This window comes from Muntiacus reevesi, chromosome X (assembly GCF_963930625.1).
Source record: "Muntiacus reevesi chromosome X, mMunRee1.1, whole genome shotgun sequence".
Taxonomy (NCBI): domain Eukaryota; kingdom Metazoa; phylum Chordata; class Mammalia; order Artiodactyla; family Cervidae; genus Muntiacus; species Muntiacus reevesi.
Window position 1 is genome coordinate 19,897,777 of NC_089271.1, and position 15,183 is coordinate 19,912,959.

The 15,183-nt window shown below is 37.1% G+C and overlaps 1 protein-coding gene across 2 annotated transcripts in view; it reads left to right on the forward strand.

Moving 5' to 3' along the window:
- The window catches only part of PHEX (phosphate regulating endopeptidase X-linked), a 196,651-nt gene that overhangs the window by 11,856 nt on the left and 169,612 nt on the right, over positions 1-15,183 (forward strand). For both annotated transcript variants that reach the window (XM_065915712.1, XM_065915713.1), the window contains exon 3: positions 1,777-1,938. In XM_065915712.1, the coding sequence (XP_065771784.1) occupies positions 1,777-1,938 (162 nt within the window). The remainder of the gene's footprint in view (positions 1-1,776; positions 1,939-15,183) is intronic.

Genomic DNA, 15,183 nt, shown 5'->3' on the forward strand with positions numbered 1-15,183 from the left:
ATGGGGAACACATGTACACCCATGGCTGATTCATGTCAATGTATGGTAAAAACCACTACAATATTGTGAAGTAATTAGCCTCCAACTAAAATAAGTAAATTAATTAAAAAAGAAGAAAGATTAAAATATTAAGTTAATTTAAAATTTGTCAAACTTAGATTCTAAACCATTTCTTTTTTTGCTTTTTGGGGGAGTGTGTGGAAGGATTGGAAGTGGTGGGGAATTTGAAGTTCTGTAGCGACTAGGATGCTTGTATATTATTCACTTCATCAAAGACATAAAGCTCTTTGAAATTTTCATAGAATGTCTAGGCTAAGGAAATAAGTAGCCTTACTTTTAAACCTGGAGGAACCACACATAACCAAACTGTAGTATGCATATCTACATTTATGCAGATTATACTTTTTTGGCTAGTCATTCATGTTTAGCTGAAAACTCATTGGGTTGCCATTACTTCAAACATAAATGTATTCTGGCATTAGTTAAGTATAAAAATCACCCAGGATGTAATTTTTCCAGTGTCATTAAAATATTGGCTGCCCTTAAAAAAATCATTTGGTGCATATCTTTAGGTTAGAGTAGTAGCCAGCACTTGAAAGAGAGTTGGAGTTCAGTATTAGGAATTTGGTGACCTTCTCATTTTGTAATGAAAGATTTTTTTTTAAATTCATGGATACATATTTAGGTATGCACAAACTTCCTATTGATTATCTTCCATATGTAATTGAGTGTGGCTTTAAGAAAGGAAAAAATGGCAGATCAGTCTATTGTGTTTTTCTGTTAACTTATACAGATTGCCAGTTCTGCCCCTAGACTTGGGCAAGAGAGGCATCTGCCCTGAGCTCCTCATTTGGAAAATTCCACTTTGCCCTGCTCTGACCATGCCTCTCCCCTGGACAAGGAGTCTGTGGGAATGTCAAGGGGTTCAAGAATCCATACCTGGCTCTCCAGGTCTTTATGAAAGTATTAACATGTTGTAAATAGATATTTTCAACATTTAGATATTGCATGTGGGCCTCTGTTTCAGTTAGTCTTTGTTGTGGAACAAATCACCCCAAACCTTAAAGGCCTGAAATGAGTGATTTAATATTTCTTATGATGACTTGGGTTTGGTGGGGTTCCTCTGTGGAGACTGCCTTAGGCTCGTTCATATAGCTGCATTCAGCTGGAGGCTTGCCTGGCCTGAGAGGTCCATGATAGTCTCAGGCACATGCCTGGCCTTTGGTGGTGGCTTGTTTTTTCTTCATGTGGCCTTACCTCCTCCTCTTCAGAGGGCAGTCTCAGGGCTCCATTCGAAGGGATTTAACGTGGAAGATGAAAGGCCTCTTAAGGCCTAGCTTTGAAACTCATGAAAAGTTGCTCTGCCACTTTCTTCTGGTCAAAGGAAGTTATAAGGCCAGCGCAGATTCAAGGCAGGGGAAATAGATGCTGGTGGAAAGAGTGGCAAAGTCACCTTGCAGAAGAATGAAAGGAATGGAAGGAAATATCACATGCATTCTGGCAGACAACTTACCTGTCCACCCTATTTGTATTGCTGAAACAGAAGTTAGGGGTGGTCCTGCAGAAACCAATAACAATAATACCACCAAACTTTTGTCCACTCAGTCTGATTGTAGTAGTTTAATATGATAAAGTTGATTCAGGGAGTCATTTGAGGGGAAATGTGAAAACCAAGGCTTGGTCACTGGTTGATATTAAATTGTTGTTTAATTTAGAAGAGACCAGTACACAATGTTCAGTGCTTGTCATTAATCATATGATTTTCTTTTTAAATAGCTGCTTCCATCTTAAGTAAAGTAAATCTGTCTGTGGACCCTTGTGATAATTTCTTCCGGTTTGCTTGTGATGGCTGGATACAGAGTAATCCAATTCCTGAAGATATGCCAAGCTATGGGATTTATCCTTGGCTCAGACGTAATGTCGACCTCAAGTTGAAGGGTAAGTTTCTGCTGGGTTTTGGTGATGCACTTTACAGAGAGCAGTATTTGACAAGAAAAACATAGTTTTGGATTTGAAGCATGATTGCTCACTTTTTAACTATACTAAATTCATTTCTAAGATTTTTTAAAAAGGAAGATTGGAAGGAAAGTTATAGAATTCCAGTCTCTCAGATCTCAGTGCAAGCCTGGCATAGCTCATGTACACATTTGATAGTATTAAGTTTTGCTGCTGCTGAAGGATAAATAGCATTTGATTGAGGTTGGGAGCAAAGGAATAGTTAATGAAAATCATGTTATATCAGTATACTCATTTATCTGTTATGTTCAGAGCAAACTTCATCACTTGCTCATTGTGTCCTGGATTTTCATGGTTTACAACATGTACTTAACACTTCATTGTCTTTTGACATAACTTTTGAGAACTCTGGATGACCTTGTATTTGTCATATTGTTCCTGTTAAATGCTAAGTTGGCTCTGGGGAGACTGTCCTTTCTCCCATGGCCTCTCAAACAATGACAGGCTCACACACACATACTCACATATGCCTGCACACACACATACTCTTCAAAAGTTGGAAATGTCTTTTGCTAGAGGATCTTCTGCTCACAATTGATCTCATTTTTATGCTGAGCTGTTGGAGAAAAGCATTTCAGGCTGGAAGTAGGGAGATTTTCAAGGCCAAGTGAGGTGATTGTTTTGAGAAGGCAAAAATGGTATTTTTTTCACTTTCTTATAACTCAATTATGCCATACAGCTAGCATTCAGTAGCACACCTAAAAGAATTCCTGAAAATTTTTTGAAAATAATCATTTTTATTTTTCCTCCATAACATTTTCCCCAAGATTTAAAGAATTAATTTAATCAATTTTAATAAAAAATAAGTATGTATCAATTCATGTATATAACATCCAAAGTCATTGACAGAATAATTAAATACCTATTGTCAGTTATAGAGACTTCCCTATAGCTCAGATGGTAAAGAATCTGCCTGCAATGCAGGAGACCTGGGTTCGATCCCTGGGTCAGGAAGATTCTCTGGAGAAGGAAATGGCAATCCACTCCAGTATTCTTGCCTGGAGAATCCCATGGACAGAGGAGCCTGGTGGGCTACAGTCCAGGGGGTCACAAAGAGTCAGATACAACTAAGCAACTATCACACATTGTAAATTGTAGGGAAAAATGTGCTTACATTTCACAATTAGATATAAACCATATGGACTTATATTTTATACTAGAAGGCTGAACCTTAGTCTTCATAAGTTATAAGTGCAAATTTGGAAGAATGTTAGTGTTTTCCCATAATCCAACAGGTGCTATTTCTGTGCTATGGCACTGTAAATAGGACCTTGAAGAGTGAATTTACTAAGACTTATTTCCCTGTAGGATATTAACTTGTGTTGGTCCTTTACCCACCATTCTTGCCTGTTTCCTATTTCCCTTCTTTGGCTTATTTTCTTCCTAGACAGAAAGATGTGTGCACACACACAATCCAATAAGCAGATGTATCACTGAAGGATAAGAAAAAGTATTTCCAGACAGATGATCATTTCATATTAGTTATAGACCAAAGATTTCTATCTTCAGGGCATGAAGCTGTTATAATTTAAAGAATTTCTGGGAATGTCTTACTGTAAAAACTAAAGTCAGTATCGATGAGTTTTGTTTGAGGAAGATACTGTATGTGGGCTAAAATTAATAAGAATAAGAGTAAATTGTTCAGAGCAGCACAAGTTTTTTTTTCTACTTTTAAAAATGAAAAACTGTTATTTCTAAGCTTAGTTATAAAAATAAAAAGGAGCAAAAATAACATGCAAAAAGTAAAAAGAAATCCACACTTAAATCCACTCCTAGAAATATCTGCTAATAAAGCAGTTGGTTATATATCTTCCCAGGTTTTTCCCCACGTGTGGATACATATACATAATGTCATATGCACGGCCGTATATTTAAAAAAATAAAAATAGCTGATATTATGCATGCTGCTCCGTCAGCTGCTTTAACAAATGATGTATTCCTCATAGATGTGGATTATGTCAGTAGACATCTTTCCTTATTATAAATAACACTATAATAAATACCTAAGTTTGCACATCTTTATGGCCTTATCTAAATGTATTCTTAGGATAAATTCCCAGAAGTAAAATTACTGTGTTGAAAGAGTATTCACGGTTTCATTTTTGTTGCATAAAGCAGAATGGTCCTTTAGAAAGTTGTTTCTAGGTCTTCATATATTTTCTTGCTGCTTTAAATGGCAACTTTTCTCAATCACCTGTTTTTTTGTGGTATAGAGTAGTGGTCAGCCAACTGTGGCCCGTGGGCCAAACCCACGCCACTGCCTGTTTTTGTAAATAAAGTTTCATTGAAAGACAGCCACATCGATCCATTTATGCATTATCAATGGCTGCTTTTGCATCATACCGTCAGAACTGAGTAGTTGCTGTAGAGACCATATGACCTGGAAAGCCCATATGACAGGCAAAGCTTAAAATATTTATTCTCTGACCTTCATGGAGGAAGTTTGCCAACTCCTGATGCCTATTGTAAAGCTTTGCTATATCTATATTGGATCTAATTATAGCTATTTTTATTAACTGATAGCTTTTTGGGGATTTTTTTAAAGGTAATCATGAAATTAAGAAATAATTACAATTTTTGTCTCTTCCTTTCCTTTTACTATAATTGACTAGAATCTCAGAATAATGTTGAATTATAGCAATGATAATGGGTATAATATTCTTAGCTTGAGTTGTAATGCCTCTAGCATTTACTCCCAATGCACTTTTTCTTTGTTTTTAATATTTTTTATTGTGTTCTGTTATTCCTAGTTTGCAAAAAGTATTGCTCAAGAAAAATCTCTTCACTGTTTATCAAGAGACTCACATGGAGTATCTCATTTAACTTCTCTAGATTTCCTCATGCTGAATTAACCTTATAATCTTGAAATAAATCCTGCATATGAATGGTTTATTATTTTCTTTTAAGCCATTGCTAGAATTGAGTTGTTTCTTATATTTGTGTCTGTTTTTATGATTGATGTTGGTCCATGGATTTTTGTGTGCTTGGTTTGTCAAACTCTGTTATCAAGATTGTGTTGGTCTTGTGATACAAAATGGGAGGCTCCCCGTGTATTTCTAGCCTCTGGGAAGGACACAGACAAGTAAATCTCTAGTTTGACATGCACTGTAAAGGATGAATTAAGAAATTAGTCATAGGGCTCTTGCTTCAAGTGCCAAGAAGGAGAGCAAATGGTGGAGTAGGGTCTCTTTTTAAATTAGTATCATCTTATGTCAGATGTATGTGCTTGAAATATAAAATACGTATTCTTTGAACTTTTAAATTCTGAGGTAATTCAGACTTAAAAGTTGAAACAATAGTATAAGGAACTCCTGTATACTCTCTACCCAGATTTCCTGATGCTGTTTTGCTGTATTTTCTTTATCATATTATTCTTTCATTCTCCCTGCAAATGTAGAGATATTATCTCATTCTCTGTCTATATATTTATATTTATACATATAGATAAAATATGTAAATGTTAGATGATACCAACATACAGATTTATAGATATATATCTTTCTGAACTCTGCAAATATGTTGCAGATAATTCGATTTTTTTAAAGGAAGAACTTTATTTTTGGCTCTGCTGAGTCTTCATTGCTGTGTGGGCTTTCCTCTCGTGGTGGTGAGTGGGCGTTTTTCTCTAGTTGTGGTGGGCAGGCTTCTCACTGCAGTGGCCTCTCTTGTTGCAGAGCACAAGCTCTGGGGCGCTCAGGCTTCAGGAGCTATGGCGTGTGGGCTCAGTAGGCGCAGCTCATGGGCTCTAGAGCACCGGCTCGGTAGTTATGGCACCCAGGCTTAGTTACGTTGTGCCAAATCAGGGACTGAACCGGCGTCTCCTGCATTGGCAGGCAGATTCTTTACTACTGAGCCAGCAGGGAAGCCCAGATATTCTTAAAGTATATAAACAGAACTTTTCAGATACCAGATGTGCTGGCCATCTCATTTTTTAAACACTAAATATTCTTTATTTATTTAGCATGCAAGTTGTTTATTTTGGGACGTGATCTCAGGAAATACAGGTGGGGGACTGGAAAGAGTGAAAGATGGAAGGGAGGAAAAGCCAATCCAAGAATTAAACACTTGGTCTTTAAATTCTAACTATTAATATATATTTATCCTATATCCTTTTATGTATCTGTGTATGTCTCAGTCTACTCATCCATCTAACCACCCAGGTGGTACAAGCTCATTGTAGGTCAGCTGTAAATGACTAACAAGAGGAAACATAATTCAGATCCTGATACCCAGTGATAAGTTTTTAAATGCAAATATATGTATACAATTGTATGTGTATATATATAAAAAGGATCATATATTCTATTTTTATAATATTTTTCTGTGACATATTAACATCTTTTCAGGCCATTATAAATAGCTCTATACCATCATTTGCCATGACTGTTTTGTATGGATATACTGCAATTTGTTTCATCAATTCATGTGTTGCCATTTAGGTGGTTTCCAGATTTTATCTTCATTATAAGCTTCTCAGAGCCTGAGTGTTGATGCCACAGAGTTGGATTTGAGTCCTTTCCTTTCATTTCTCCTTTGTGTTACTTTTGGTCAGTTAGCTCACCTAGCTCAGCTTTTTTATCTTTCAAATGGAAATAAGAATACCCATTTCATAGGATTTGTGAGGACTAAAGGGGATGACCTATATAAATTATCCAGTCTAGTTCCTGGCATATTGCAGGCCCTCAATATTTGTCCTTTGCTTTTCCATTTTGTCTCAAAGATAGTTCTGAGGCTCATGAAATAGTGTCTATCAAATGCTTTAAGTTTTATTCTGGTCTTATCCTCTGTAAATATCATGTGCTTTCAAAAATATTAAATACTGTCTAGATATTTTTCCTCACCCTTGATAAAAAGAATATCCAAAAATAAAACCCGATGAGACCAATCAAAAGAATACCATTTTCTTATGACTGACAGAGAACACACAGAAATGGCTGTCCAATTTGTGAAATAAAATGGGTTTGACACACCTGGCTGATGAAAAATTGCCCTCTATTGAAGTCAGCAACCTGGCTTCATGAATTTTTTCTTTAAATGGCATATAAGACTCAGATTTCTACTTGGAAAATAAAATTATTTCTTGTTCTGAGAATTAGGATTTGTTTTTTTAAAAGGTCTGAATATAGTTATGCATTTGAATGTCTTAAAATTTCCTTCCTACAAAGCCTCCCAAATTTTCATGTGACTATGAAATTGACACAGCATGCATTGCTTATGAACGAACAGATGAAAATTTTGCAAATGAGCACTTATGAAACATGAAGCAATGAGTGAACTGGAACACTTGTGTTAAACAGAAGACAGATGACTTAGGCTAGGGCCAGCTCATCTCTATTACAGAATAGTGATCTTGGCCAATGTTTTATAAAGAAAAGCAGTATATTATTATGTTCAAGCACAGACAGCACTAGCAGAACAATAAGATGAAGTGGGGTCTATGCATAATAGGCAGAGAAAGATGACTGTGATTCATAGATTGGTTATTTATTTGTAAATACCTGCTGGCTGAGATTTAAAGGATTCTCATAATTAAATAACCCTCCTATAATCTTGTTTTTCCTGTTAGTGATCCTAGCCAGATCATCTTTTGCAGATCCTAAAAAGTTGAAAACTTGCAGTTCAGCTCCTGTAAAGTCATTTGATAATTAGAAAGTTCAGATCATTGAAGACATAGTTAATTGTGTCATTTTCTTCATGCCATGACCTAGTATCATGATGTGCCAAATTGACCCTTGATGTCATTAAGCTCTTTGAAACATATTATGTCAGACTAGAAAAACAAAATGGGGACGTGACGGGGAAGTGCCAATGAGCAGCCAGTCACTGTAGTGTGCTTTTTATTCCTGGTGAAAACTCAGCCCATGTAAGTCTCATTGAATCTGCTATATAGACCAAGTGTGCCCACTCAGAGCAGATTCCTGTTTTTTCTGACTATTCTGCCTGTTTTTCATGGGGCTCCCCAGGAAGCAACAACTTGCCAAGTTATGTATACACTGTTGTGAGTCCTGTGTGCACAGAGAGATGCTGCATAAAGATCTAGGCCTGTGTCAAAGACTTAAAATGTGAAATGAAATTATTTTACCTGAAGTTTTTTGTTGGTGTGGTTTCCATTTTTCATAATTGCAATACCTCATTTGAGCTTGGGTGGGATGGGAGTGTGAGTTTCTGTAGTGTGTGGAAGGGGAAAGAAGTTGTCAAATTTTAAAAAGTTTAGCAATTTCCTGTTAGGAGACATTTACTTTGAATACAGAAATTAATTTCTTCTTGAAGACTCTGTGAAAATGTGTATTTACCTCTAGGGCATGACCTCTTTCTAAATAGCTTAAGGAAGTAAAGAGGCCCTGAGAATGGCCACCATGTGTAGGAGCCTGTGTTCTGGGAGGTGTGACAGTCAGCATTTTAGATTTTCTTCCTGTGTATCCATTTCCACCCCTAGTGCATATCCTTGTCTTACTTTTTGACTCCTACCTGTTCCAAGCTTTTTATTTTAAGATCTAATTTTTCCCCTGTGGCTTTAATGTAGCTTTTCTTTTGTAGTGGTTAATGTTGCAAACAAGTTGGTTAATGTTGCAAATAATGTTGCGAATAAGAACCACATCTATTCATAATGTTTATTCTGAGTTATATGCTCTTTGATTTGGGGGAAATGTGCTCACTTCAAATAGATTGAAATAGACAGCATTTTGATTGTATTGATTAATCTGTGAACACAGGACTATTTTCTGAGCTTTTACTTTTTTCCTGGTGCCAATTGTTTTTAATCACAAGTAACAGAAACATCAACTCAGACTGGCCTAAGGAATAAAGACAATTTGTTGGCTCATGTAACCAAAATATCTAGTAATCATGCAGACTTCAGGTAAGGGTTGATCTAGCAACTGAAACGAAGCATCACATTTCTTTCTTTGTTTCTACTCTGACATCTATTGTCTCATACTTTCTAAGTCTGCTTGGCTTAGATCGTTGCCAGTAGCAATTTAGACTGAATCCAGAATTTAGACTTCCTCATTTGCATCCAGCAAGAGATATTGTGTTAGGCATAGGAGGATGTAGAAGTTAATGAGCTGCCCCAAGACTACTGTTTAGAAATTAAAAATCTGCACATCACAAAATATTTCAGTAGATACTGTAATCAAGATTCTAGAGGGAATTTTCTGGCTGTCCAGTGGTTAGGACTTGGCATTTTCACTGCCAGGGCCTGAGTTTGCTCTCTGTTCAGGGAACTAAGATCCCACAAGCCATGCAGCATGGCCAAAAGTAATAATAAAAGACTCTAGAGCTACACTATTCAGTATGGTAGCTACTAGCCATATGTGGCTTTTGAGCACTTGAAATATGGCTAGCTGGAATTGAGATGTGCTGTAAGTGTAAAGTATACACCAAATTTCAGAGACTTCATTTAGAAAACATGTAAAAGTATCTCACCAATAAATTGATTTATTTCATAAATTAAAAATTGAAATATTTTAGATACATTGGGTTAAATAAAATATATTATTAAACATAATCTCACCGTTTTTGTTTTACTTATTCAAATATAGCAACAAGGAAATTAACAATTATTTATTTGGCTTGGATAATATTTCTCTCAGACAATGCTGCTGAATTGGCCATTAGAAAGGTGAGCTATCTGTGAATAAATTCAAATTTATTTCACTGATAGAGAAGGATCAAAGAACACCTTTAGTAAAAATAGTTCTCTACTCCCATCTACAGTCCCCCTCTATGCTGTTACTCTATAGGTGTCCTCTGTGGTTCGTATAACCTTCTGAAATTATCTTGCTTGTATACATACTTATTTGTTTTTCTCATCTATGCTTGCCCACCTGTGTAAGAGAGTCAGGTGATCACGTGGGAATGAAAACAATAGGTTAGGATATTTGTGTTTTCCCAACTTTATTGTTGGACCTTGGTCATGACCTCAAACCCTGAAAAGTCTTGGTAATCTAATTGGTCAGACGACACACTCAACGGTGTATATGAGTTTTAAGTCTCTCCTGTAGGGAAAGAGAAGAGGAAAGGGGAATTAGTGAAAGGAAAAGTGTCATCTTAGCTTGCTCTTTGTCTTCTTTGAATTCCATTGTTTTTGTTGTTTTTAGTTATACCCATTTCCATTCTCTCTTTACTTTTCCTCATCCCTTGGGGATCCTTAGTTTGGACTCATGTCACCTCAAGAGAACTGGTGATAGAATTCAGGGACTTGAATAGGAAAACAAAAAAAGCATCTTTATTTGCACTAACCTCTGATGGAACTTCAGCATTTTCTTTTAATTATGACTATAGGTTACAAACTCTGGTTTGTAAGCTGTGACTTGATTACCAATGGGAATCATCATTTTTAAAAATCTTATTACAGATGTTACAGCTATCTTGAAATAGTATCTACCTATATCACCACTTCAAAATCATAGTGGTGGCCAGACTCGATGTGATATCTTATTTAATGAATTAATGAAGTAGTGCATCTATCATGATTTTAAACAACTGTTTTGTTAACTGTGTTTTGAAATAACTGGGTTCCATTATAAACCCATGTTTCTTATGTTCTTGTAGACATTATTTTGAGAATGGCCCATAGGTTTTAAGAGTTTGCCCAGGGGATATATGGCACGAAAAAGATTAAGAACCCCTGCCTATATAAAGATTATTGGAGCATGCCTCAAAAAGGTATAGCTTTATTTTACTTTAGCTTTACAATATGTCCTAATTCAGGTGTTTTGAGTGGAGATGGCTATTACATGGCCCCATGGGTCCATTCATACCCAAATATTTGAACAGTTTGCTGTCTAGAATCCCTGGATAATGGACACATTACTGACAGTTAATAGGTGTTTATAAGGATATTAAGTGAAACCAGAGATACGTGTTTGGAGTTTGTGCCAATGCCAAGCCTTCAAGTGGTTAAGTGCAAGCTTTTATGGGCTTACCTATGCCACAGAACAAATGTATTTATAGATGAAATTACTGTCTATTGCCAAATACCTAATATGAAAGCAGAGAGTTAAAAGGCCAATGCCCAACTAGAGATGATGCAGCTTTTGCCATAGTATAGTTGAAAATATTTCTAAATAGTACAAATGATTGGAAATAGTAATACACAAAGTAGTGTCTTCATTCAGAAGTACATATTATGTGGTGTATGAAAGAGCTTGCATGTCATCTGACCATGAAGATGGGGACTCTTATTTGAATTTGGAATGGCAGGGGATGGAGGGGGGCTGTAAATCTGGAGGTGCTGGAGTGAACTTGGCTCTGTTGGAAGCAATGAGCAGGGCTGTTGGTGAGAGATCACAGGAGTGAGATGGGCAGCTGAAGGATGTCAGAATCCATTTTGAGATTTTTGACTTGGGGCAAGGAAGCTGAGGTTTCTGAAAAGTGGAATGACAGCCTAGAAATGCTCTACATGAAAAAAAGAAGTAGAAAAACCAATGAGGGGGCATGTTTGTAGTATAAATATTGCAACACATAATGAAAAGTTTCCTGCTAGTTAGCTTGAATGTTGTAGGAAGATAAAAAACATTTTACTTTAGAAGATTGCCAACTAAATTTGGGATCCTCTGACTAAATATAAGTTTTTGGCATGACTGATGACACAGGATATTCACATCCTGAGAAAGACATATATACACCTGCAATGATTCTTCCCAACCTGCCCACACCCTTTTTTGCATGGTTGGTGTGTATAATGTGTTTTACTTTGTAGTTGTTCAGAAGGGTTGCGTATTTTTGAAAAGCCACTTCCTGAAAGAAGATGACTGAAAAGGGAAGAAAAGTCCTAAAGTTTGGTGGTAACAATTCAAAGCCTACCTACGTTGAACTTTGGTGGTAACAATTCCTGAAGCTCCTCCAAGTCCCCACGTGTTCCTGCTGTTAGTTGCCAGAAGCAGGAATAACAATGTAGCTGAGAAAAATGGGATTTGGGCAGGAATGTCCAAGGGTCATCTAGATTTCACAACAGAAGCAGATGACTCAGATTTCCTGGGTCTTGAATGTCTTACAGAAGTGGGACAATCACTTACCTTTATTCTACTCCTAATTGGTCAGTGGCAAAACTCAGTCACCAGATAAATTAAAAAGTTGGTTGTGCACAAATGCATGGCCAGATGGAGTTGAACATTTCATCCTCCCATTTCCTAACTCTTTGATTGGATGATTTCAGCTGAGCTCTCATCCTCAATTCTGAGAACTTTTCAACTGCAGCTTGAAGGTGTGGCTTAATTGAGCATCTTTTAAATGTAGAAAAATCCCCATTTCTCCCGTTTTACTACTAATGTGGGTATTTTGACTCATCGCTGTGAAGTGAGCCTTTAACAGATCCCCTCACCTCCCAAATTCATGAGTACATCACACAGAGAAGGGCCTGACAGTCTAGGCACTTTATAGAGGTGATCTTACTTAATAATACACTTGCTACATTTTTTGAAGCCTCTAAACTGAACTCCTCACAAGCCTGTGAGATGGAAGGTTTATCTGCTTTTGGGGCATGAGGAAATAGAAGTAGCCAGGCAGTAAAGTCAATCACCAGCCCAAGATCACAGAGCTAAGAGGCAATGGAGGAAGGATTAGAATTCAGATGTTTGACCCTGAGCACATGGTAAAACCCCTGAAAACCAGGGAGGTGATATTATCCCATTTTACAGTTGTGAAAGTTGAGACTTAGAGTGGTTATATAAGTCTCTCATATTCACACAGCTAGTGACCTGTAAGGCATCTTCCAGAGCAGTGATGTTGAAAAGAAATGTAATGTGTGTCATAGATGCAGCTCATGTAATTTTACATTTTCTAATAGCTAAATTAAAGTAGAAAGGAATCAGGTGAAATTAATGTTTTTATCTAACACAACATATCCAAAATACTGTCATTTCATGAAATCAGTATAAAAAACTTAATGCGTGAGACATTTTACATTTTTTTCTTGCCTACTAAGTCCTTGAAATGCAGGACATGTCTTAAACTTGCAACGTGTCACCTTGTAGACACACATTTCAGGTATTCAATAGCGCCTTGCAACTGCCTGCTTCTGAATTGGACGGGGCAGTTCTAGTCAAGTGCTTCTCAACCCCAGCTGTACACTGAAATCATTTGGGAGCTTAATAGATACAGATGCCTGGGTCCCACCCTCAGAGGTTCTGATGTAGTTGGTCTGGTATGCACCCAGCATTTCCACTCTTTAAGCTATTTAATACCCTGCTTCCGCAGGTAGCTCTAACATGCAGCCAAGTTTGAGAACCTAGACAAGGGTGATGTCTAAACTAACTGAGTAGAGAACTGTAGCCACTGTCTATTGGGAGAAGGTTCTGTGAGTTTTCTGAAATGAGAACCATTCAAAATAACCCTTCCAGCAGTATGCTTTGTTAGTGCACACTAAAGAATGTCAGGCAATGACCTAAAACTAATTTTTTAATTTCTCTCAACTTATATTTCCCAACATTTTGACCAAGTCTTGGAATAATGTAAGAAAAGAGATTTCTCTTTTCCCCCTTGATCTACACCCTGGTCTGGATACATGATCAGTGTGAGTAAAGTAAGACATAAAAGTTCGATTATTTTAATTGAGGTCAAAGGTGTTGGTGTCAGTCTGGAATTCCTGAGCTGCTGGAGAAGAGGAAGTTAGGGTTTGAAAGCTGCAGGTCGCTGCCAGAATGAAACATGTCTAGTGGGGACTGCGTGGGAAGTGCTGGGTGAGGAAGGGAGGCAATTGTGGCTCTGGTTGAGGTCTGCCGGCTGCACAGCCCACGGCATGGCGGGACGCCCACGAAGCTGCTTTTGCCAGAGACCTCACGCCTGCCTTCCCAGTCAGCCAAACTTGTATTTTTGCCCCTGAGACCTAGATGTGAAACCCAATATTCAGGAATTAAAATGTCTCATCTCACCCGGAGGTTCAGTTGTCCTTAAAATGCTTTTGCAGTAATTTGGAATAGTTTTTCTCTTGCCTTCTTTTATTTAAATTAAAACACAGCTTGAATATTCTAGACACATTTATTATTTCTCAGGAGGAAAAATACTGGGTCTTCTGTAGTGGTAATGCTATAGTGACATGCAGTTTTGTTGGTTATATTTATTTGACCTAAAATTAAGCAAGAGAAGACACAAACACTGCTGGGTCTTTCATAACATTAGCTAAAATAATACCACGAATTGTTTTTGATTCATCGAATCAAAAAGACTGCCAACTGTAAGATGCACCTTTATTTCATGTATGCTAAGTAAGACTAAGCTATTACACAATGATTTCTTAGGATTGGGGATTTTTATTTTACGTTTCATCAAAAGTTCTTTTAGGCTTAGACATTAATTTTTATCACATATTTTTCTTTTACATTAATTAAAAAGGAAAATGCAAGCAAAAGAGATGGGGTAAGTTATTCCTAAAACTTCTTCACGGTCTTTTTTATTTCAAACCATCAGTACTTTTATATTCTCACAAAACATTGTCCTATTTCCATCAATAACATCAGTGATTCAGCATTTCTTTAAAATGTGCTCCCAATCATCTTAGGTATTTTCCTCCAAGGCTGTCTTTTTGGATACACAGTAAGTTTTACTTTCATAGCCAAACTCTAGTGAAATCTTTCTGAAGATGCGTTGACAGTTTCCTAGTCAGGCAACCAACCAACTCATTTGAAGTATTGATGATAAAAACTGCTAGATCAAGGTCATATACGGGCACGCAATGGCGTCTACATCGTGACTGTGTCTGGCTGACAGTTTTAAGATGGATTCCAATTTCAGAGATGATCAAATGTTTAAAAAAATGTGCTTCTTAGCTTTCATGAAATATGGTGTGTAAATTGTTTTTCTAATAATCAAGGTTTCCCAGCTGCTTGTCATATCCACCTTGTTTATGTATGTCTGAACAATTTCAGCAAGATTTGCCCTCTGTTCCCTCCTTAGCACACCTAGGCTTTAATAAACAAGAATGTATAAGCAAAACTCCCCCACTTCCTTCTTCTCCAGTTTGCAGCTACAAAACTGTACTTTGATAGCAATCTTCTCAACCTTGAATGTGTACGTGGATCATGTGGGAATCTTGTTAAAATGCAGATTCTGTTTCAGTAAATCTGAGAGGGGCCATGAGATTCTGCATTTCTGGCAAGTTCTCAGGTGATGCCCACTTTGCTGTTTCAGGGACCACATGTTGAGCAGTCAGGCTTTGCTACATCTAAA